Source organism: Brachionichthys hirsutus, chromosome 5 (assembly GCF_040956055.1).
Source record: "Brachionichthys hirsutus isolate HB-005 chromosome 5, CSIRO-AGI_Bhir_v1, whole genome shotgun sequence".
NCBI lineage: Eukaryota > Metazoa > Chordata > Actinopteri > Lophiiformes > Brachionichthyidae > Brachionichthys > Brachionichthys hirsutus.
In genome coordinates, this window is record NC_090901.1 from 306,332 (window position 1) to 326,476 (window position 20,145).

Consider the following 20,145-nt stretch of genomic DNA (forward strand, 5'->3'; position numbering starts at 1 on the left):
CTATCCCTGAGCAGTTTTCTTATTCTGCACGTTCCACATGCCTCGTTTGGAGTGATAGTAGTGAAAGAAGTTCCTCAGACGTAGTCTCTCTACCTCCAAACCGTTTTGCAGTACCCTAGGTTGGGAAGGAAGGACAAACAGGTTGAAGTGCAGCTTTGATCGTTTGGCTGAGCACAAAGCAACACATCTGTCAGTCTGTCTGTCCATCCATCCAAGAGGACATACAGCGTTAACTGTCTTCGTGTAACCAGCGTAAATCTGCATGTTATCTGGAAACCCAGGTGGGTTCCATCTTCTTCTTCAGGTTCTGAATCCCTCAGAATTCTGCCTCCATTAAAATACAACTGAGAACAATGAAAACATGTTTAAGTCGTTTTCAAAGCAATGAGAATAAGATGACGCCCTTAGCCATTATAAAGTGCGAAATGTTAGCGGTAAACTGAACGCATCAGTCTGTAGAGCAAGCTGCGAAAGGACCGAAACGTAACGAAACGTTAAGCAGCAGCTTTGATAACTCCACACGGAACACTATTCATGTTCAGGGTTTACAATGTGGCCCTCTTTGAGTCTGCTGAGCAGGGTACATCCCGGACGCGTCGCCAGAGCATCGCAGGGCCGGCGTTTATCGTCTACATACAAATATTATATTGCGACAGTAATGGCATACTGGATACTTCGTCTTTCAACACACGTACTACATAAAGCACCGCCGTGAGCTGAGGAAAGAGCCACGCCTGGGTTACCTGTCCAGCAGCTCCCAGTCCTCTCCACCCCAGCGGTCCTTGAATTCCTCTGTGTTCATGCCCCCAACCTTATCAAAGTCAGACTTATAGATCCCAAAGAGGCCGAAGCCATTCACCTCCCAGTAGCCTACGGTAAGAGCAGAAGGGAACGTTAAGAGCAGCGACTGCGTGAGAGCAGGAACGTGCGCGTGTTACCGTTGGGCTCGTTTGGCGAACTTCCACAGCCGAGCCTCATGACGATGGGGGCGAAAGCGAGGCGCCCCTCCACGCAGTGCTTCCTGACGCTCTCCAGGATGCTCGGGGGGAAGTGGATGTGCAGATCGCAGAGGAACACGATGCTGTGACCATCCTGGGGGAGGAAACGGGGAAATAATCTCATTTCTTCTTTTACAATACGATCGTATTTATTTATTGGTCTAAAACAAGGAGTGTGTGAATTGATGATTGGTTCAAGTGTGTGTTTGTGGAGCATCGCAGTCATCAAATATTACAAATATTAGGCTTAACTAAAAGTTGAGAATGCTGTTCTCGTCTCGCCTTCCAGCGCCCACGGGGGACGGCCCTCACACGAGGGACGGCCCACACACGAGGGACGGCCCCCCCATGCGTATGGGTATGCGTATGGGTATGCGTATGCGTATGGGTATGGGTATGCGTATGGGTATGCGTATGCATATGCGTATGCGTATGGGTATGGGTATGCGTATGCGTATGAGTATGCGTATGGGTATGCGTATGGGTATGCGTATGCGTATGCGTATGGGTATGCGTATGCGTATGGGTATCGGTATGCGTATGCGTATGGGTATGCGTATGGGTATGGGTATGCGTATGCGTATGGGTATGGGTATGGGTATGGGTATGCGTATGCGTATGGGTATCGGTATGCGTATGCGTATGGGTATGCGTATGGGTATGGGTATGCGTATGCGTATGGGTATGCGTATGCGTATGCGTATGCGTATGGGTATGCGTATGCGTATGGGTATGCGTATGCGTATGATGTGCAGCTCGCTGTCTAAGCAACAGCTGGGCTCCCGGGGGGGTCTCGGAGATGAGGGTAAGAGCAGCAGCTCATGACAGACCAGCAGAGCAGTGATGTTCTCTTTCTGCCAGTCGAGGTCAGGTGGTCACTGAATGGCTGCCCCCCCCCCCCCCCCCCCCGTCTTTTCTCCGTGTGTTTGTTTGTTCTTCTGACCTCAATAGTGTCCACTCCGATCTGGAGTCCCGCTGAGCGCTCAAAGTTCCCTTCTCTCCTTAGATATTCATATCTGCCAAACAAAAAACAGGTGAAGACACTTTCAGACACCTTTAAGGCCAGTCATGGTGCACGCACACACACACACACACACACACACACACACGCACACACACACACCTGGGCACGCTGCTGTCCCTTAGGGCCTGCTCCACGTCCATGTCTTCACTCTCAAAGTCAACAATGATGATGCTGAAATTGTCATCCTTTGTCTGCAAGTGAAGATTCTCCATGTCGGAGATAAACTGCTGCACCCAGCGAGCCTGGTTCTTCACTGAGAAGGGAGAACGTTAGGTTAGAACATCCTCCATGTGTGGACCAGAGCAGGGTCCGTCCCAGGGTCCGTGTCAGGGTCCGTCCCAGGGTCCGTCTCAGGGTCCGTCCCAGGGTCCGTCCCAGGGTCCGTCCCAGGGTCCGTCCCAGGGTCCGTCTCACCGACTCAAAGTACGATTATCGGTTCTAAACGGCGTGTTCAGGTTGGAACGTTACTTTGAGTACGATTATCGGTTCTAAACGGCGTGTTCAGGTTGGAACGTTACTTTGAGTACGATTATCGGTTCTAAACGGCGTGTTCAGGTTGGAACGTTACTTTGAGTACGATTATCGGTTCTAAACGGCGTGTTCAGGGTGGAACGTTACTTTGAGTACGATTATCGGTTCTAAACGGCGTGTTCAGGTTGGAACGTTACTTTGAGTACGATTATCGGTTCTAAACGGCGTGTTCAGGGTGGAACGTTACTTTGAGTACGATTATCGGTTCTAAGCGGCGTGTTCAGGTCGGAACGTTACTTTGAGTACGATTATCGGTTCTAAACGGCGTGTTCAGGGTGGAACGTTACTTTGAGTACGATTATCGGTTCTAAACGGCGTGTTCAGGGTGGAACGTTACTTTGAGTACGATTATCGGTTCTAAGCGGCGTGTTCAGGTCGGAACGTTACTTTGAGTACGATTATCGGTTCTAAACGGCGTGTTCAGGGTGGAACGTTACTTTGAGTACGATTATCGGTTCTAAACGGCGTGTTCAGGGTGGAACGTTACTTTGAGTACGATTATCGGTTCTAAACGGCGTGTTCAGGGTGGAACGTTACTTTGAGTACGATTATCGGTTCTAAACGGCGTGTTCAGGTTGGAACGTTACTTTGAGTACGATTATCGGTTCTAAACGGCGTGTTCAGGGTGGAACGTTACTTTGAGTACGATTATCGGTTCTAAACGGCGTGTTCAGGTTGGAACGTTACTTTGAGTACGATTATCGGTTCTAAACGGCGTGTTCAGGTTGGAACGTTACTTTGAGTACGATTATCGGTTCTAAACGGCGTGTTCAGGGTGGAACGTTACTTTGAGTACGATTATCGGTTCTAAACGGCGTGTTCAGGTTGGAACGTTACTTTGAGTACGATTATCGGTTCTAAACGGCGTGTTCAGGTTGGAACGTTACTTTGAGTACGATTATCGGTTCTAAACGGCGTGTTCAGGTTGGAACGTTACTTTGAGTACGATTATCGGTTCTAAACGGCGTGTTCAGGGTGGAACGTTACTTTGAGTACGATTATCGGTTCTAAACGGCGTGTTCAGGTTGGAACGTTACTTTGAGTACGATTATCGGTTCTAAACGGCGTGTTCAGGGTGGAACGTTACTTTGAGTACGATTATCGGTTCTAAACGGCGTGTTCAGGTTGGAACGTTACTTTGAGTACGATTATCGGTTCTAAACGGCGTGTTCAGGGTGGAACGTTACTTTGAGTACGATTATCGGTTCTAAACGGCATGTTCAGGTTGGAACGTTACTTTGAGTACGATTATCGGTTCTAAACGGCGTGTTCAGGGTGGAACGTTACTTTGAGTACGATTATCGGTTCTAAACGGCGTGTTCAGGTTGGAACGTTACTTTGAGTACGATTATCGGTTCTAAACGGCGTGTTCAGGGTGGAACGTTACTTTGAGTACGATTATCGGTTCTAAACGGCGTGTTCAGGTTGGAACGTTACTTTGAGTACGATTATCGGTTCTAAACGGCGTGTTCAGGTTGGAACGTTACTTTGAGTACGATTATCGGTTCTAAACGGCGTGTTCAGGTCGGAACGTTACTTTGAGTACGATTATCGGTTCTAAACGGCGTGTTCAGGGTGGAACTTTGAACCCCTCTCCGACTGACCTGGCACCACAAAGTGCACCGTGACATCTTTCCTCCACTGTAGCATGACTGGCTGGCAAAGCAAAGGCTTAGCATAGGCCGTGCTCCAGGGCGCCGCGGCGGAGGGCCGGGGGGGTGGGGCTGCACTGCTCGATGCAGCAGCGGATGGCGCTGGAGCCGGTGCCGAGGCGAGGGCGGAGTCACCGTTCTCCTGACTTTCTCCTCCTTGCCTGCTGCGGTGAAGCAGCAGGTAGACGTATTCAGACAGACGCACCACGCTGCGTCCTCGCTCCATCAGCTCCAGCTCCACCAGGTAGCGGTTCCCTCGGGCCGAGTCCCGCCTTTTCTCCACATTGACGATTCTCAGCAGGGTATAGATCCTGAGCAGGAATGCAGAGGCAGCATTAGAACGTACATGGATGGAAATATAACATACAACTCTGTAAGCAGAGCATCCAACAGAAGAACATGATCCGATCATCGGTATGGACCCACCGCTTCTCGTATTAGATCGTGGTTTTCTGTTTAAAACGTTATGTCGCTTTAATCCCCCCCCCCCCCCCCCTCCCTCCCCTTCCTCCTCACCCGCCATTGCGTTGGTTGAGCTTCTCCATGTACTGCGCCAGGATGTCCACCACCTCGCTCTCTGCGAGCTGCAGGTTGCCCGACACGTTGCAGCGAAGGTCGTTCCAGTCGGAGCGCAGCAGCTCAAAGTCCATTGGGTTGACTGAGAAGGTCCGTTGCCAGTTGATGCTCTCCTCTGCCCAGCCTGGCCGAGCCTCAACCTCCTCGTAGCTGTAGTCCGACATCTCACCCTCCTCTGGTTCTGGTTCTGGCTCAGGGTCAGGGTCAGGGTCAGAACGGTTTGATTCCTGATCGGGGTCTGCCGGGTTGGGCTCTACAGCTGGCTGCGCCTGGGACTCTGTGATCTCGGAGGTTCTGAGGTAAGAAGTGACCCGTATTTGACCTTGGAGAGTGTTCTCGGTGGCGTTGGACCTTGGCTGACGGGACAGTGGAATTGTCAGGTCCCCTTTGACGTTTAGTTTTCCATGCCCCCCTTTCCGCTTTCTTTTCTCTGGCTCTTTTGACCCTGCCGCTCTGCTGCCAGACTTCTGCACACTTTCCTTTTGCGTGTTTGCATTGCGGGGAGTCTTAAGTTCCTTTGTGGGCGGGTTGGGCCAGAGCTGGGGTACACCAACGAGACTTTTACCCCCTGCGTGCGCTTTGAGGCCGAGGTTGACTAGCCTTGTGGTCTTGCCAGTGTGGTACAGAAAGACTCCTGGGAACACCTCCCTCGGGTGGCGAGAGGCCCTCTCCGCCCTCCTCTCCCTGTCCCTTTGCCTCTCCTTGGCAGGTCGAGGCCTGGTGATGTAGATCTTGTTCTCCTCCTTCTTGTCTCCAGCTAGCTGGATATTGTTGCTATGGGCAGAGTTGCCGAGGATCTGCTTGAGGGCAGAGATGGAGGCCTTTTGAGGGAAAAGCAGAGAGGATTTGCTCAGTTTAGCTGCAGTCGCAGCTCCCTTTTCTGCTTCTCCTCCCCCATCCCCACCACCTGCCCCCCCTCCTTTCCTGCCAGGACTTAACTCTGCAGGACCAGTGTGGCCCCAAGTCAGGGAACGGCCCTGGATGACACTTTCCATGTCAGGATGAAGAACCCTGGCTTGGGGCTCTTCGAGTACCTTCCTGATGTCCTGTTTCGGGTTTCCTCCCGTCTGATCTCTTCCCCAGTCTCTTCCATTTTGTCTGTCTCTATGAGGAAAGTGTCTTCTTTCTCTGCGATGTATGATCTTGTTGACTGCTACGTCCTCTGCCTGATCAGGGTCCTCCTCCTCTTCCTCCTCCTCCTCCTCACCTTCTCTGCCAGCTCGTGTAGGCCTCGGGTTCGAGGGCTGGCGGGAGGGCTTGGAGGTGTGGCTGGGATAGGAAGGCTTCTTGGGTGGGGGGGTGCCGACAATCTCAGCCTCATCTTCTGTATCAACCAGCTCCTCCTCCTCAAGGAAATCTGAACCCGTGAAGGAAACACAAAGTTGAAATAGTGTGTGAGATTATGTGCATACGTGAGTAAACGAGGTATACGTCTTTACTGTGATTATAACCTTTAGGATTATCATCATTACTGCTACTAAACGGCTTTTATCGGTTTGGAAAAATATATATTTATTATTGGGAAATTATTTAAGTACTCATATTGGAAGTTTAAGTTAAAAGTCTCCCTTTTGAAAATAAATGAATTAAATAAGAAAGTTATATATATTTAAAAATAAATTATCATAGGAAAATCTGTCTCTGTTTAGAATAAATAAATAAATAAATCAAATAAATCGTTTCCTTTAATAAACAAAATAGAATGAAGGAAAAGAAACAAGTGGTGAAATCATTCAGATTCTAATAGTAGCCTGCATTATTTTGGTCAATATTTAAGAGAATGATAATCATGGTAAAGGTTTAATGCAACTATAACATGCTACATAACTTAAGCATGTTAGCATTTTAGGAAACTATTTTGGTAATGCATTTTAGGATCGACTTTCAAAGGGGAACTTCAGCTGAGGCCTGGAATGTAATCTGATAGAGGGGAAAGCACATAAATGTAATCCATTTGTTTTTATGTGTGATGATCAATAGATACCATCAGCGTTGGGGAAGAAGAATGGCCCGTCCTCTTCTTCCTCATCCATCTTCATGTATTTGTAGAAACCAAACCTTTCAGAAGCAAAACGAAAATGGATACACACACACGCACACACGCACACACACTAGAGCAGGCTGGAATGTCAATCTGCTTTACAGGATAATAAACGTAATTTCTTGGTGAGCGTTAACATCAATCACAGTTATTGTTATTGACCATGATCAACAGACGAGGTCATCAAATACATTGAAGTGGGAGTGGTCTTACTTTTCCAGGTAAATAGGAGACTCTCTGTAGAAACATTTGTTCTCTCGCTCCATGTGAGTGAGACGCGTGAAGTCATTGGGGTAAACAAAGGAAAGGTAGACCTAAAGAGAGGGTGAAGACCTATGAGGAATGCAGCGACCCAAAATAAACGCATTTCGGAACATTCTATGATGAATAAACACAAACAGTGTTTTTATTTAGGAACATTCTATGATGGTTAAACACATAGTGTCCCAGCCCATCTGCTGCAGTAACCTGCTTTGTCCTGAAGAGGGCAGCAGTGCTCAATGCTACTAGCAGCTTCACTTGTGTGATCTGACCAGGTGAGTGGCGAGCAGGGGACTTACAAACTGCAGGCCCTGGTATCTGGCGATGGGAAAATCTTTGACGACATATGTTGGAGAGTAGAGGCAGGCAGGAAGAACATTTTCTAGTCTGGATGGGTCGATCAAAGGAGCTGAGGAGAAGGTAGAAACAAAAAAGGGGAGTCAATATTTGGCACAAACAAATATGAAAATGTTTCTTTCTGGTAGGCGCAAACAAAGAAAGCAGCAAGATGATCAGCAAATGGATCAACGATCCAGACTGGAGCAAAAGACAGGGCAGGGTTCTGAACGGAAAGGAAGCCCGTCTGGGTGATCAATGACATATTTACTGCTGTAGAAGGTGTCCCTGGCGTCCGGCTTCAACATGTCGGCGCCGTGCTGCAGGACGCCGTCTCCAGACGCCTCCGGGAGGTGAATGTGACTAGCCCAGGTCTGGGGGATGTGATCCACACTGTTCATCTTCAGACTGGACTCGTCTGGAATGACACAGAGACAGTAGAGTGGAGACGAGACGACAACCCACTTTCAATTTCATTCATCACCTTTGAGTGGACACAAAGCTGAAGTAAGAGGATCAGAAGAAAGTTGGAAGAGCACAAAAGAGGAGAGGAGAGTGATTTCATCATTTACCAATCAATAGCAGGGAAGGAGGAACGAGGATGTGTGATTAATGGCATGTCGGGGGGGGCAGGCCCGGGGGAGAAATGCTTTATAATGAACAGGGTGGTCAGTTCTATCCTCAAGAGGGTGGTTGGCACGTTGAGTTGATCAGAACACGGACGACCTGAAATCCTCAGAAAGAACCCAAAGGACTCAGGGTACCATTGAGCCATTTACAGCAGCATAACATGTGTTAGCACCCCCCGGTGGTTATCAGAAGCAGTAAATGTCAGTGTGATCAAGCTGTAATATTCTAACAGATCTGGGCTGAGCGGTTTCCTGTGGATTCTCATTGATCCTGATTGGCTGGAACCGCAGTGAAGTGTCCTGCTAATTAAAATGTTGCATAATGCACCATGGATGATCTTCTCATAATAATGTAATATTACAAAGTAAAGTTTTCGATCACAAAGCAATGAAATAAGAAAACCCTTTGATGTTGGTAATTGGTAAAAAGTCTTCGTTCTTTTCAGAACCTGAATATATGTGGTGAGCGGACGACAGTTAGGACAGCTGGATGGAGAGGAGAGGAGCATCTGAGCAGGTAGTCTCAGCTGCTCAGGGACACAGAACGTAACACTGCCCTTACCTGTGTACAGCGAGATGTAGGCGGAGTCGATGACCTCATATTTCAGACCAGGGAGGAATGGACGCCACTGTGAATGAAAGCAGAAGCACCAACACCTTCGTGAGGAAAGTAAGAGGAGAGTGAGCATCATCCATCACTGCTCGCAGGCCAAACCGTGATTATTATTGATCAATCTGATCGATAATAATCTGGGGTTTGTTGTTTAAACACAGTTAAGTAGAAAGAAGAAGTCACAGGCCAAACAGGAAAGACCTGTTTGGACCAAAGTGTTTGAGAACTGTGTTAACTAAAAGGTTCAAAGGGTACGATACGTGGCCTTTAAATGACCCCAGACATTATGGTTTAAAGGTCGGAACTGAGGCTCGACACGGAGCAAAACGGAAGAAGCTAACCAAAAGGTACAGCACGGAAACAAGGACACGCAGTCAGGAAGGACGGCTGATTGAGCTCTTATTCGAGGACCTAAACTCAATGGAGCTAAGCTGCAGGCTAGAGGCTAGCTGCCAGGCACGATGAAAACAGCGACTTGCTTCTCACATGGAATCATGCCTCAGAAAGCGGCGAGGAGGTGGATACAGAGACGGGCCGTTTCATTTTCTCTGCTGAATTATTAAACGTCTCTCAGACCAGATGTTTCCAAAAGGCAGATGAGCTCCATTACGGAGACGTCGTGGTCAGTGCATCTGCAGCAATGCCCTGTGTGCTCTGAGGCGCGGCTCACACCTGGCTAAATGTCCTAGCATCCTAATAATAAATATATTCTTTAGCTCGGCTTCTGGTGCAGGATGGTTATTACGATGAAGCATCAGCTGAAAACAGAACTGATGCTTTTGGGATTGATCAGTGTGACAGAAAGAACCGAGCGAACAAGTGAATATTGATTGATATATGAGGCCATGTGTAAGAAAGCCAACAAGCAGTGATAGAATGAATGAGTGAATGAGTGAACTGCAAGCCGACACATCCAACCTGACCTAAATACACCAGTGCGCTGAAAAGCAGCAGCACAGCTACAAGCTCAAGGCTATCAAGGCTGAACAGACTCCTAGCCCCGCCCCCGTTTCAACATATTGCACTTTATCCTCAAAGCAAGCAGTGGTAAGAGAGGATAAAAGATCGAGTAATGTGATAAGTGGGACGGTGCTCTTCGGGAAGCGTCTGATCAAATCTGCATGATGACAAGAGAACGCTCCGGCACGAAAGGCAGAGGGAGCGTTGGGAACGTCAGTTCTGCTCATGACCTTAAATCCCCGCAGGCTGGAGACGCGCTCCCCCGCTACCTTTATGGATGAGACTAGCAGCTACAAGAATAATATTTACCCTCGCCGAAGGGGAGGCGAGGGTATTGCAATTGGGTCCGTTTGTTTGTCTGTCCGAGCGCATAACTCAAAAACTAGTAACCCAATTGACTTGAAATTTTTACACAAGCAAGGTTCTGTCCGTGGCTCGGTCCTCCCCGAGAATGGCGTTGATCCGGATCTGGATCCAGATTCTAGAATTATTTTTTTGCATCTGGAATTGTGCCTGTGCTGAAAACTGTCACTTTAAGAGGGAGGGACACGAATGGCATGATGGGAAAAAGAGTCCAGAAGGAGTCTTGTAGTACGTTCCGGAGCAGCAAGCTAGAGCAGGTTTGGCCCCTCTGATCCGGAAGCCCTGTTTACTGTCTCACCAGATCCAATAGTCTATTGGAGGCGGGGTCTGCAGTCTCTGATTGTCTTTCTAGTTAGTTAGGCGATGAAGTCTCCCAGGAGAGGCGAGTCAGGCTGAGCATTTATGTCCGCGTCTTGCACTCTTCATCATCTTCAAACAGCGTATCGCACGACCCGAGCAATACCGGAAGCAAAGGTGTGCATGGCAAACGGAGACAAAAAGTAGCGTGAGAATAACTTAAAAGAGGGATAAATGAGACAGGGGAAGGTCCCAGAACATAACTGGGAGGATGGAACCCGCTAAGAAGGCTCAATGTCTGAGGAATGCAGAAGGAGAGGGAGGAGGGACTGCTGAGGGGACAAGGCGCTCTTTAAATAGGCCACTCTCCGGGGCACTGGAGGGCGTGTCACCCAGAACCTCATCAAAGCTGCTGAGAAGGCAATGAGGCGGCTGCGGATCAAAAGGTGCAGCATCCTGCCTACCCAGGTGAGGGCGTGGCCCAGCTGTCATTACTGGTGTTACAAGGAGCAAAACTGAACAGGTAAAAACGAGAAACTGAAAAAGTCTGAAACGTAAATTAACCCTGCCCCCCCCCACAACTAAAAATATAGCCAACATTAAAAAGGTGCAAAACAAAACAAAACAACAACAACTTAGAGAAAGCTGATTATTCCAAACGGCTGAACATCTGGATGCGGGTCACACGGAGGCAGATGTTGAAAGGCCTGTGATGTAAATGACCGTGTGAGTGTGCGCCTCCATACGTCTGTTTGGGGCGTGGCCCTGCCGGAGCCATTAAACCCCGCGCCCTTGGCTCGCCATCAACTTGCCATTACAAATCGAGGCGTGACTTCTCCTCTTTCTCTGCCGGTTCCTCTCGATCACGCCGTTTCACGGCCAACGCTTTCCTTCTCCGTGCCACGTGGCGAGGGCGAGGTGTTTTCCATTCGGCCAGTGGAAAGGCCCCGTGTGTTTAGGAACTCACCTCAGGATATTTAAACGCAGTCCCTCTAAAGCGTCCCAGAAGGGAACGGGTCAGTCTCACTGGCCTGCGGTTGCGTCCATCTTCTCGGGATGCAGCCGTTCAATCCCAGCCTGCCTGTTCCTGTTTATCGTGTTGTAACGTTCCGCCTTCCTGCAGCTATCCAGGAAGGGCTCCGTTCCCTTCTCTATTGCTTCAGATATCATCTGATATTTACTTCCTCTTGTTTCTTGGGACAGCCCACCTTTAGCCATGCAATCACAGCTCGGCACAGAATCCATGGCTGTCCGCTCTTTAGCCAATCAGTGCCGGCGTTCTGCAGATTCATGCTGTTGTGGGCCAGCCACAGTACCTGCTGTGAAATCACACACAGAGCCTTAATAAGACAGCGTAATGTGCACACGTACGTGCACTCCTGACTCGCTGCATGGCTCACTGCGAGCCCACTTCGATGCCCTCCTGAGTGGGTACAGAGGAATAGCCGGGGAATCGAGGAAGACATTGATTCGCTGGGATGTAATTATGAGCCAGTTTTCTCTGGATGACCTGGAACACCTGCTGGGAAGCAGATTCCTCTGAATGACAAGTCCATTTGGTCTTTGACCTTTGGTCTGACCAACAGTTTAAAGGCTGTAACCCACAACTGCTGGTGAGGAAGTAATGATAGTAGTCCTATGATCGAGAGGTTGGCGGTTCGATTCCCGGCTCAGGCACATGTGTACACTGTCGTTGTGTCCTTGGGCAAGACACTTCACCCACATTGCCTGGGCGCGTGCGCACGCCGCAGTTAGACTGTAACTGCTGTAAACCAAATTGCCCTCCGAGGGACAAATCAATAAAATCAATAGTATTTAGTATTCACCCTTCAGCTCATTGTTATTTTGATGTTCTTACTGACTTCCTCCATTCGCATCATTCTTACGATATGCCATAGTTTGCAGCACATTTTGTTTTTAGAAATTTTACAAACTTAGAGTACAATAACTATTCAGCAACAAATAGTACGCCGACAATTAACGATACGGCAGATCGTTTAGCAGCTAGACAAATGTCCCCTCGGAGACGCTGGAATGAAGACAGAGCTGAACGGCCAGCGGATATTGGACCGGCATTCATTATGACCGCCAGAAGCAAAGCGAAGAAACGAATCGTGCGTTTCTGATCGGTCCTTTAAGTTCAGAATGATATATTTTCTCCTAATGACAGAGATAAACAGAATCACGTGTTATATAGTGACCTTCTTCAGAGCCTCCTAAAATGAATGTGGAGGGAACAGTCTAACACCTGGACAGGCGCCACCGCTCTGCCTTCATCACACCATTTGGATCGCAGTCTTTCTGCCCGCTTTAGGGCATGGCGTTCCTCCTCCACGGGGACGCGGCCAGCTCAGGCTGTAATTGAATCTGACTCACATGTCGCTGGCAGATTACTCATCACACACAACAGCTCCATAGCAACGACACGGCATCTGGCCGATCGGTCACTAACGGGACATTTCACCCAGCCTTGGTGAAAAGAGCAGCCCATGCTGTTTGGGATGAAGCAGGGCAGGACAGTGTGGGACGTACGGAGTCACGGAGACGACGTATCGGCGATCATCTTCTAAGTACGGTAACAGGGGAGTCCAAGCTGGTGTTGCCACGTTACCTCATTGTTTATCTCAAACCGCGACCGTAGAAGTCGAGGTTGCAGCGTTATATTAACCGTAAATAAAGAAAGGAGGCGTAAAGAAGGCTCTTTGCCGTGTCAAACGTGATTTAAAATGACTATTCTGTCTCACGCACACTGCTCTGCCTCCACCTCCACCTCACCGTGTCGTCCGTTTGACTCGGCGTCCAGAGGCGGACCGCGTGAAGAGGACAACACCAAACAGCACGAGAGCAGACTGGAAACTGTGGCCGAAAGTTACGGATGGCTGGAGGAAATGAGCGGAAAATAGAGGGCAGGACATCAGACAGAAATGCAGTAGTCACGAAGAAACGGAGCGAATCTAACTCAGAGGAAAGAAGCCGGAGGCGAAGGGGAACAGAATTAACCTGGAGGGTGTTAAAATAACAAACGCTTCTTGAGCAAATCCAGCAGAACCGCCATTGCTTGGATGATGATGATGATGATGATGATGATGATGGGCATCATGATGGCGATAACTAGGGCTTGTTAAGATATTCCATACACACACCAGTGGGCTCTTGTATCATCGGCCCTCCCACTCAAAGTGCAGACTCACGCAAGGCGTGGCTCGTTTGAAACCTTCTTGAATTTAGGCGCCACTCGTCGCTGAGCTTCGCCTGCGGAGCAGAACGCCGCTACAGAGGAAGAAGCTGTGCAGAGGGGAGTCACAGCGAGGAGAAATCAAGAGCTACAGAAGACGTGCAGAACAAAGATAGAGGTGGAGGAATCACCGAAAGGAGGTGCTGGGAGGAGAGCAAGATGGAGGGAGCCAAACAGGAATGGAAAAAGGCTCGAGGGAAAAGTCTGACACTTTAAAGTGCTTGGGAGGCATTTATTATTCAGAGCCAGTGAGGTAAAGATAAATACGACGACCTCGAGGGGGGAACAGTGCAAGTTGCCCCAACTTACCCCAACCTCCACGTGATCCGAGCCCTTGTCGTCCTGCTTGTGGAGGATCTCAAAGTAGTATTGTCTCGATGAGATTAGGCTGAGGGGAAAGAGAGAGAACTCTGTGAGATATTTGATGGATGGTAGAAACGGTCTCTATGCAACAGACAGACTGGGTTAGACTGGGGACAGGCTGGGGACAGGATGGAGACAGACTGGGTTAGACTGGGGACAGGCTGGGGACAGGATGGAGACAGACTGGGGACAGGATGGAGACAGACTGGGGACAGGCTGGGGACAGATTGGGGATAGACTGGGGACAGGATGGAGACAGACTGGGGACAGACTGGGGACAGACTGGGGACAGACTGGGGACAGACTGGGGTCAGACTGGGGACAGACTGGGGACAGACTACTCAATCAGACTACTGGCTCCAGTAGTCTGATTGACCTGTGTGTGTAGCGCTAGCTGGCTCCAGTAGTCTGATTGACCTGTGTGTGTAGCGCTAGCTGGCTCCAGTAGTCTGATTGAACTGTGTGTGTAGCGCTAGCTGGCTCCAGTAGTCTGATTGAACTGTGTGTGTAGCGCTAGCTGGCTCCAGTAGTCTGATTGAACTGTGTGTGTAGCGCTAGCTGGCTCCAGTAGTCTGATTGACCTGTGTGTGTAGCGCTAGCTGGCTCCAGTAGTCTGATTGAACTGTGTGTGTAGCGCTAGCTGGCTCCAGTAGTCTGATTGACCTGTGTGTGTAGCGCTAGCTGGCTCCAGTAGTCTGATTGACCTGTGTGTGTAGCGCTAGCTGGCTCCAGTAGTCTGATTGACCTGTGTGTGTAGCGCTAGCTGGCTCCAGTGGTCTGATTGAACTGTGTGTGTAGCGCTAGCTGGCTCCAGTAGTCTGATTGACCTGTGTGTGTAGCGCTAGCTGGCTCCAGTAGTCTGATTGACCTGTGTGTGTAGCGCTAGCTGGCTCCAGTAGTCTGATTGACCTGTGTGTGTAGCGCTAGCTGGCTCCAGTAGTCTGATTGACCTGTGTGTGCAGCGCTAGCTGGCTCCAGTAGTCTGATTGACCTGTGTGTGTAGCGCTAGCTGGCTCCAGTAGTCTGATTGACCTGTGTGTGTAGCGCTAGCTGGCTCCAGTAGTCTGATTGACCTGTGTGTGTAGCGCTAGCTGGCTCCAGTAGTCTGATTGACCTGTGTGTGTAGCGCTAGCTGGCTCCAGTAGTCTGATTGAACTGTGTGTGTAGCGCTAGCTGGCTCCAGTAGTCTGATTGACCTGTGTGTGTAGCGCTAGCTGGCTCCAGTAGTCTGATTGAACTGTGTGTGTAGCGCTAGCTGGCTCCAGTAGTCTGATTGACCTGTGTGTGTAGCGCTAGCTGGCTCCAGTAGTCTGATTGACCTGTGTGTGTAGCGCTAGCTGGCTCCAGTAGTCTGATTGACCTGTGTGTGTAGCGCTAGCTGGCTCCAGTAGTCTGATTGACCTGTGTGTGTAGCGCTAGCTGGCTCCAGTAGTCTGATTGACCTGTGTGTGTAGCGCTAGCTGGCTCCAGTAGTCTGATTGCATTGGAGACCTCCAGCAGGTGGCGGTGTGTTTCACATCACCCTCGCCAGCAGCACCTTTCATTCCCTGACAGTACGATTGAACCCTGCAGCAGCCATTAGTCGCTGTTCACTCAGCTCGACTTCAGCTGGTCACACAGCTCCAACGAACCATGTCGGATCAATAACCGCGGGCTAAAGTGCAAGGAGAACAACCTTGCTAAAGTGGGAGTGTCTTTCGTTTCATCCGTCCGATTACGTTTCTAAAAGGCCGGCTCGCTGTCATGTCGACCCAACATGATAATAAGCAGAAATAGTGGCATGTAAACTGTAATAGCCATTTCAAATTGGAGCTTTGTGGTACCAGTGTGTCTGCAGATGGGCTGAAATGGCCCTGCACTTATTCTTTAATAACTATTACATAAGAAGATAACGCTGCTGAAGCCTCACTGCAGTCTAATGCTTCATCACAAGCACTTTTCAAAAAGGCATTTGGTGTTTGTGATATGCTGTGCAATGATAAAACAACCCTTATTCATATTAATTTAGTTAAATGACTCATTTAATTTATCTGATTTATAAATGTTACAAATTACCAGGCGATAAAATCTGTCTGATACGGATCATATAATTGCTGCATACATAATCGGATGCATTTACATTTTTTGGAATGAACATCTTCTAGTCTGCATTGCCTTCTTGCAGGGGAGTACCTGTGCTGTGGATGCACCTGCTCATAAAAGGTACTTACTGCACGGACTTGGAGGACTGGGACCTGAACTTGCTGAATTCACCTGGAGCAGTCCACTCTGTTCCCAACTGCAAAAGAGAAGGCACAGATCAGTGGCAGGGACAAGAACCACATGATAATAATACCAATATAATAATAATACTTGAATACTAAGCCGTAAGACTAATGAACACTTAATAATTCTGTCCCGGACTCCTGAATACAACTTGCACTTTTCCATTTGCACTGCGTGATGACGATAGTTTACTGCTGCTAGTACACATCTGTGTATCCACTCCGGCTGCTGTTGATGTCTGTACCTGTATGGTCTTTGTATTTTGTCCTTAATGTTAGATGTAGCACGACTTCACCGAGCAACGTTCCTAGTCTGTGAACCCTCACTGACAACGGCAATAAACCACTTATAAAAATAAAATAAAAAAATAAAAAATATATATAATACTTTATCATTTTTAGTTTTGTGCAACGAGCAAGAACGACTGGAAAAAGTGACAAACATGAGTTCAGTTTAAATTCAGAAACCGATTGGTTGTTCGAAAAAGACACGACAGGATCTCGATGGTGGATCAGGGTTACGTGGATCAGGGTTAGGGTTAGGGTTAGGGTTCATCCGTCCTTCTCCCAAACACCACAGGTGCAGAGGGTCTCCATAGCCATGTCCCTCATCCGTCCTCCCAAACTCCACCATGATGACCGAGTGCAGGAGCATTTCTTTTGTGCTCGTCTCCCCTCAAGTGAATTATCACGGAGATAAGATCTCTACAACGTGCTATTGGTTTCTTAAGAGAAGCTGCCAATGTTCAGGAAAAAGATTTGACAAATCACAGCTGATTGGATTATCCTCCTCAGCAGAACTATAAAAGCAGAGGAAATAAAGCTGCAACTATTCCTTCTGCCTGAATTTAAATTAGGATGATGATGATGATGATGAATATATTTATTAGATAGAATGTTAGGGTACAAGTACAGTCACACAGTAGCATGTATTACAGTACAAGTACGGTCACACAGTAGCATGCATTACAGTACAAGTACAGTCACACAGTAGCATGTATTACAGTACAAGTACAGTCACACAGTAGCATGTATTACAGTACAAGTACAGTCAAACATCCTGTCTCAGAGGAGCATTTCTAAAAAGCCCTTGCGGTCTTGTTTCCGTTGAAAGTCCTTCGTACATAAATCATCAACATTTAACAAATTCAATTTTCACGATACAAATAAAAATAAAACGAAATATTCAGTTACTCAATTGATGCAACGTAACATTAGAAAAATAAAAATGATTTTACACCACCGATGCAAAATGACAATAAATTACATAAATTACAATAAATTACAAAGACGCTCAATATGTGCAACGTAGGTGGACAAAAAAGGGCGTGGTGGGGGGGGTTGATCCGGAGAGAGTCGTGATGACTATCTCCGTTTCTGTCCCCCTGAAAGGTGTATTTTTAGGGGTTCTGAAGGAGGCGTTTTGAGGGTGGGAGTCAAACCGTTCCACCCGTAGGGGGCAGTATTGGAACTGTTTGATATGTAAGAGTGCGTTTTGAATTTGCTGAGTCGTTATTGGAGTGGCTATTTGAGAGGTTCGGGTTCCATGCTTACCTGCCCGACATAGACCAGGAGTCTGGCGTTGAGGGGGCTCTCATCTGGACTCAGCCAGAACTCTGAGTTATCATCGGATGACACTGAGAACTGGAAATCACCTGGAAGGGAAAGCAAGATGAAAGCGCCTTTCACTAGCAGCAGTGTCTGCCGCTGCAGATTCATATCTGTGTCTCGTAAGGTTTACGTCCCCCCCCCTCCAGTCAAGCATCTTTGAAATGGCTCCGACAGCGCCAGGTCTGTGCTGAACCTTTCTCAGTTTAAGGATTAAGCCGTGACCCAGTGTGATGACGTTATCGGTTACTGTACTTTAACGGAGTCATACTCTGATCTGTTGCCATTGATACATTTATTATGGTGCGAAAAGTAAAAAAAATAAAAAATACTGCTTGATATAATAAACAGTATGTAATAAAAAAACACCTTATAGTACAGGGAAATGTTACGATACAGAGTTTAGACTTCTCCCACAGTACAAGAACTCTAATGAAACACTGACGGAGTATAATAAGCAGAAGTAAAAGGTATCGGGTTGCCTCGGGTTATTTAACCGAGCCAATCCCAATGAAGGACGCCTCGTAGCCTCAGCTGGAGAGAGACGCGTGACCAACACGTGAATGGTCGCCTGATTAATAACCTCAACGTGTGTAAAGGGCTCTGGGTGTCAAGGCTTTCCAGTTTCCATAGTAACAGGCCACGAGGGTAAGCAGCTGCATGAAGATTTGGGAGTGAGATCGTTGGTATTCAGTCTCGATCAAAACGTTCATATCTATATTAGTGGCTCTCGGGTGGTTCCATTACGAGGGCTGTTGGAATAGTTACCGTCTCTGTAAGGGTGAAGGAAGCCAAATATTCTCAGGCCATAGTTCTTCCATTTTGGAGCCACTGCCAGCTTCTTCACCGTGGTTCTGGTCTGCAGCAAAAAAGGAGAAATGCATCATAACAAATAACAGAAGAGGAGACAGCGTGTCTCCAAGGACAACGATGCCTGGACTGGAGGAAGAACTCAATTTGTGCCGATCGACTCCTAATATAAATGTTCTTTCTATAAATGGTGAGAAGCTTTAGCCATTTATCATGCATTAAAGTGTATTCCTAAGCTCTTAACCTTTCACATAAATAAATGAGTCAGCCAGAGCTTTCATGCAACAGTTGATCAGATCTGCAGACGGAGTTTCATTGTAGATCTAGAATAGAATAGAATCCGGAAGGGAGAGTTAAACAAATCTAGATAACAGTTTCTGCCCTGTAATACTCACATGGGGGTACAGAGGGAAGTGCAGGTTCTTTCTGAGTTGAGCAACAGAAGATCCACACCAGTCCTCAAACACGTGCAGATTGGCTTCGCCTTTATACTGTCGGCACAGAGAGGAAACGTGCTAGCGCATCTCTGGAGAAACCCAATATTCATATTTAAACCCTAACCCTGACCTCGCCGTGCAGGACAGGTGAACGCACTGTCAAATGTCAAATGTCAAATGTCTCGGCTGTCCTGAATGAGCAAAGGAAAGGAAAGGAAAGCTTGTCTGTGTGAGCCAGGACGTCTGGAGTCTGGCGAAGCTCATCACAAAGTGAGCCACGTGTGTAAATATCATGGAGAATCGGAACATGGAACCGATGAAGGCCAAATGCTTCGTCCCTCTCTCCTGAATGGGTCTGTATGCAAAATACCAACCCAAACAAAAGCAGCCTGAGCAGATCATTGAAGACGATATTCCAAGAGCTTTTCATGAATAGAACTCAAATACTACGTTTACCGACTACTGCAGTCTCAAAATTGTTCTCCATCACTCCCCCTTTGCTACAAACAGGATGCACGGCGGGACAGCGGCTTCCTGTGTGGATGGCTTGGATCATGAAGTGGACCTTCCTGGTGCATCGGGGTCAGCAGCGGTAGCACGCGCTGGAGTTTGGGCATGGCGCCTTCGAGTAAACTTTAAAGCTTGAAGAGAAGAAGAAAAGAACCTGCAGCCAAAGTGAATAAAGGTTGGCAAAGCCTTATTGGGGGGGGGCTATTCAGCAGGGCGAAGCCGCAGTTATTTAAGCATAACCCCCCCCCCCCACTGTGCATGACTCTCAGCTACTGTGATGCCGTCCAGATATGTGGAACTTCAGATTCCAACCAAAGATGTGAAAATGAGAGCAGAGCGCAGGGCTCAGCGGGATTCATCGGAGGGATCGGGGACAGCAAAGCTACACGCCTGTCTGACTGTCCCTCTGCATCATGCATTACGGGGGGGGCCTTTTTCTAACAGATGGTCTGACCTGGTGGTTCTTTTCACTTTCACTAGAAAAGCACAGAGAGCGCAGACCTCCGCCAAGCAGCTCGTCCCCCTCCTCACTGGATCTACACCGGTTCTTTGGACAGGTGCAGAAAGGACCGGCCAGAGTGCAAGTCAGATGTTCTGTTTACCCCCCCTCTTGGGGGAGGCTGCCTTCCTTTACCAA

The 20,145-nt window shown here is 48.2% G+C and overlaps 1 protein-coding gene across 1 annotated transcript in view; it reads right to left on the reverse strand.

The window, feature by feature from the left end:
* b4galnt4a (beta-1,4-N-acetyl-galactosaminyl transferase 4a) overlaps positions 1 to 20,145 on the reverse strand; it is a 21,951-nt gene continuing 1,806 nt past the window's right edge. Inside the window, exons 2-19 of the mRNA XM_068739851.1 lie at positions 18,957 to 19,052; positions 18,520 to 18,610; positions 17,698 to 17,798; positions 16,090 to 16,157; positions 13,826 to 13,904; positions 8,611 to 8,677; positions 7,691 to 7,837; positions 7,383 to 7,492; positions 7,036 to 7,136; positions 6,766 to 6,839; positions 4,722 to 6,138; positions 4,350 to 4,516; positions 4,158 to 4,238; positions 2,122 to 2,275; positions 1,942 to 2,014; positions 939 to 1,092; positions 744 to 870; positions 1 to 115 (exon numbers count right to left, since the gene is read on the reverse strand). Coding sequence (XP_068595952.1) covers positions 1 to 115; positions 744 to 870; positions 939 to 1,092; positions 1,942 to 2,014; positions 2,122 to 2,275; positions 4,158 to 4,238; positions 4,350 to 4,516; positions 4,722 to 6,138; positions 6,766 to 6,839; positions 7,036 to 7,136; positions 7,383 to 7,492; positions 7,691 to 7,837; positions 8,611 to 8,677; positions 13,826 to 13,904; positions 16,090 to 16,157; positions 17,698 to 17,798; positions 18,520 to 18,610; positions 18,957 to 19,052 — 3,222 coding nt within the window. The remainder of the gene's footprint in view (positions 116 to 743; positions 871 to 938; positions 1,093 to 1,941; positions 2,015 to 2,121; positions 2,276 to 4,157; positions 4,239 to 4,349; positions 4,517 to 4,721; positions 6,139 to 6,765; positions 6,840 to 7,035; positions 7,137 to 7,382; positions 7,493 to 7,690; positions 7,838 to 8,610; positions 8,678 to 13,825; positions 13,905 to 16,089; positions 16,158 to 17,697; positions 17,799 to 18,519; positions 18,611 to 18,956; positions 19,053 to 20,145) is intronic.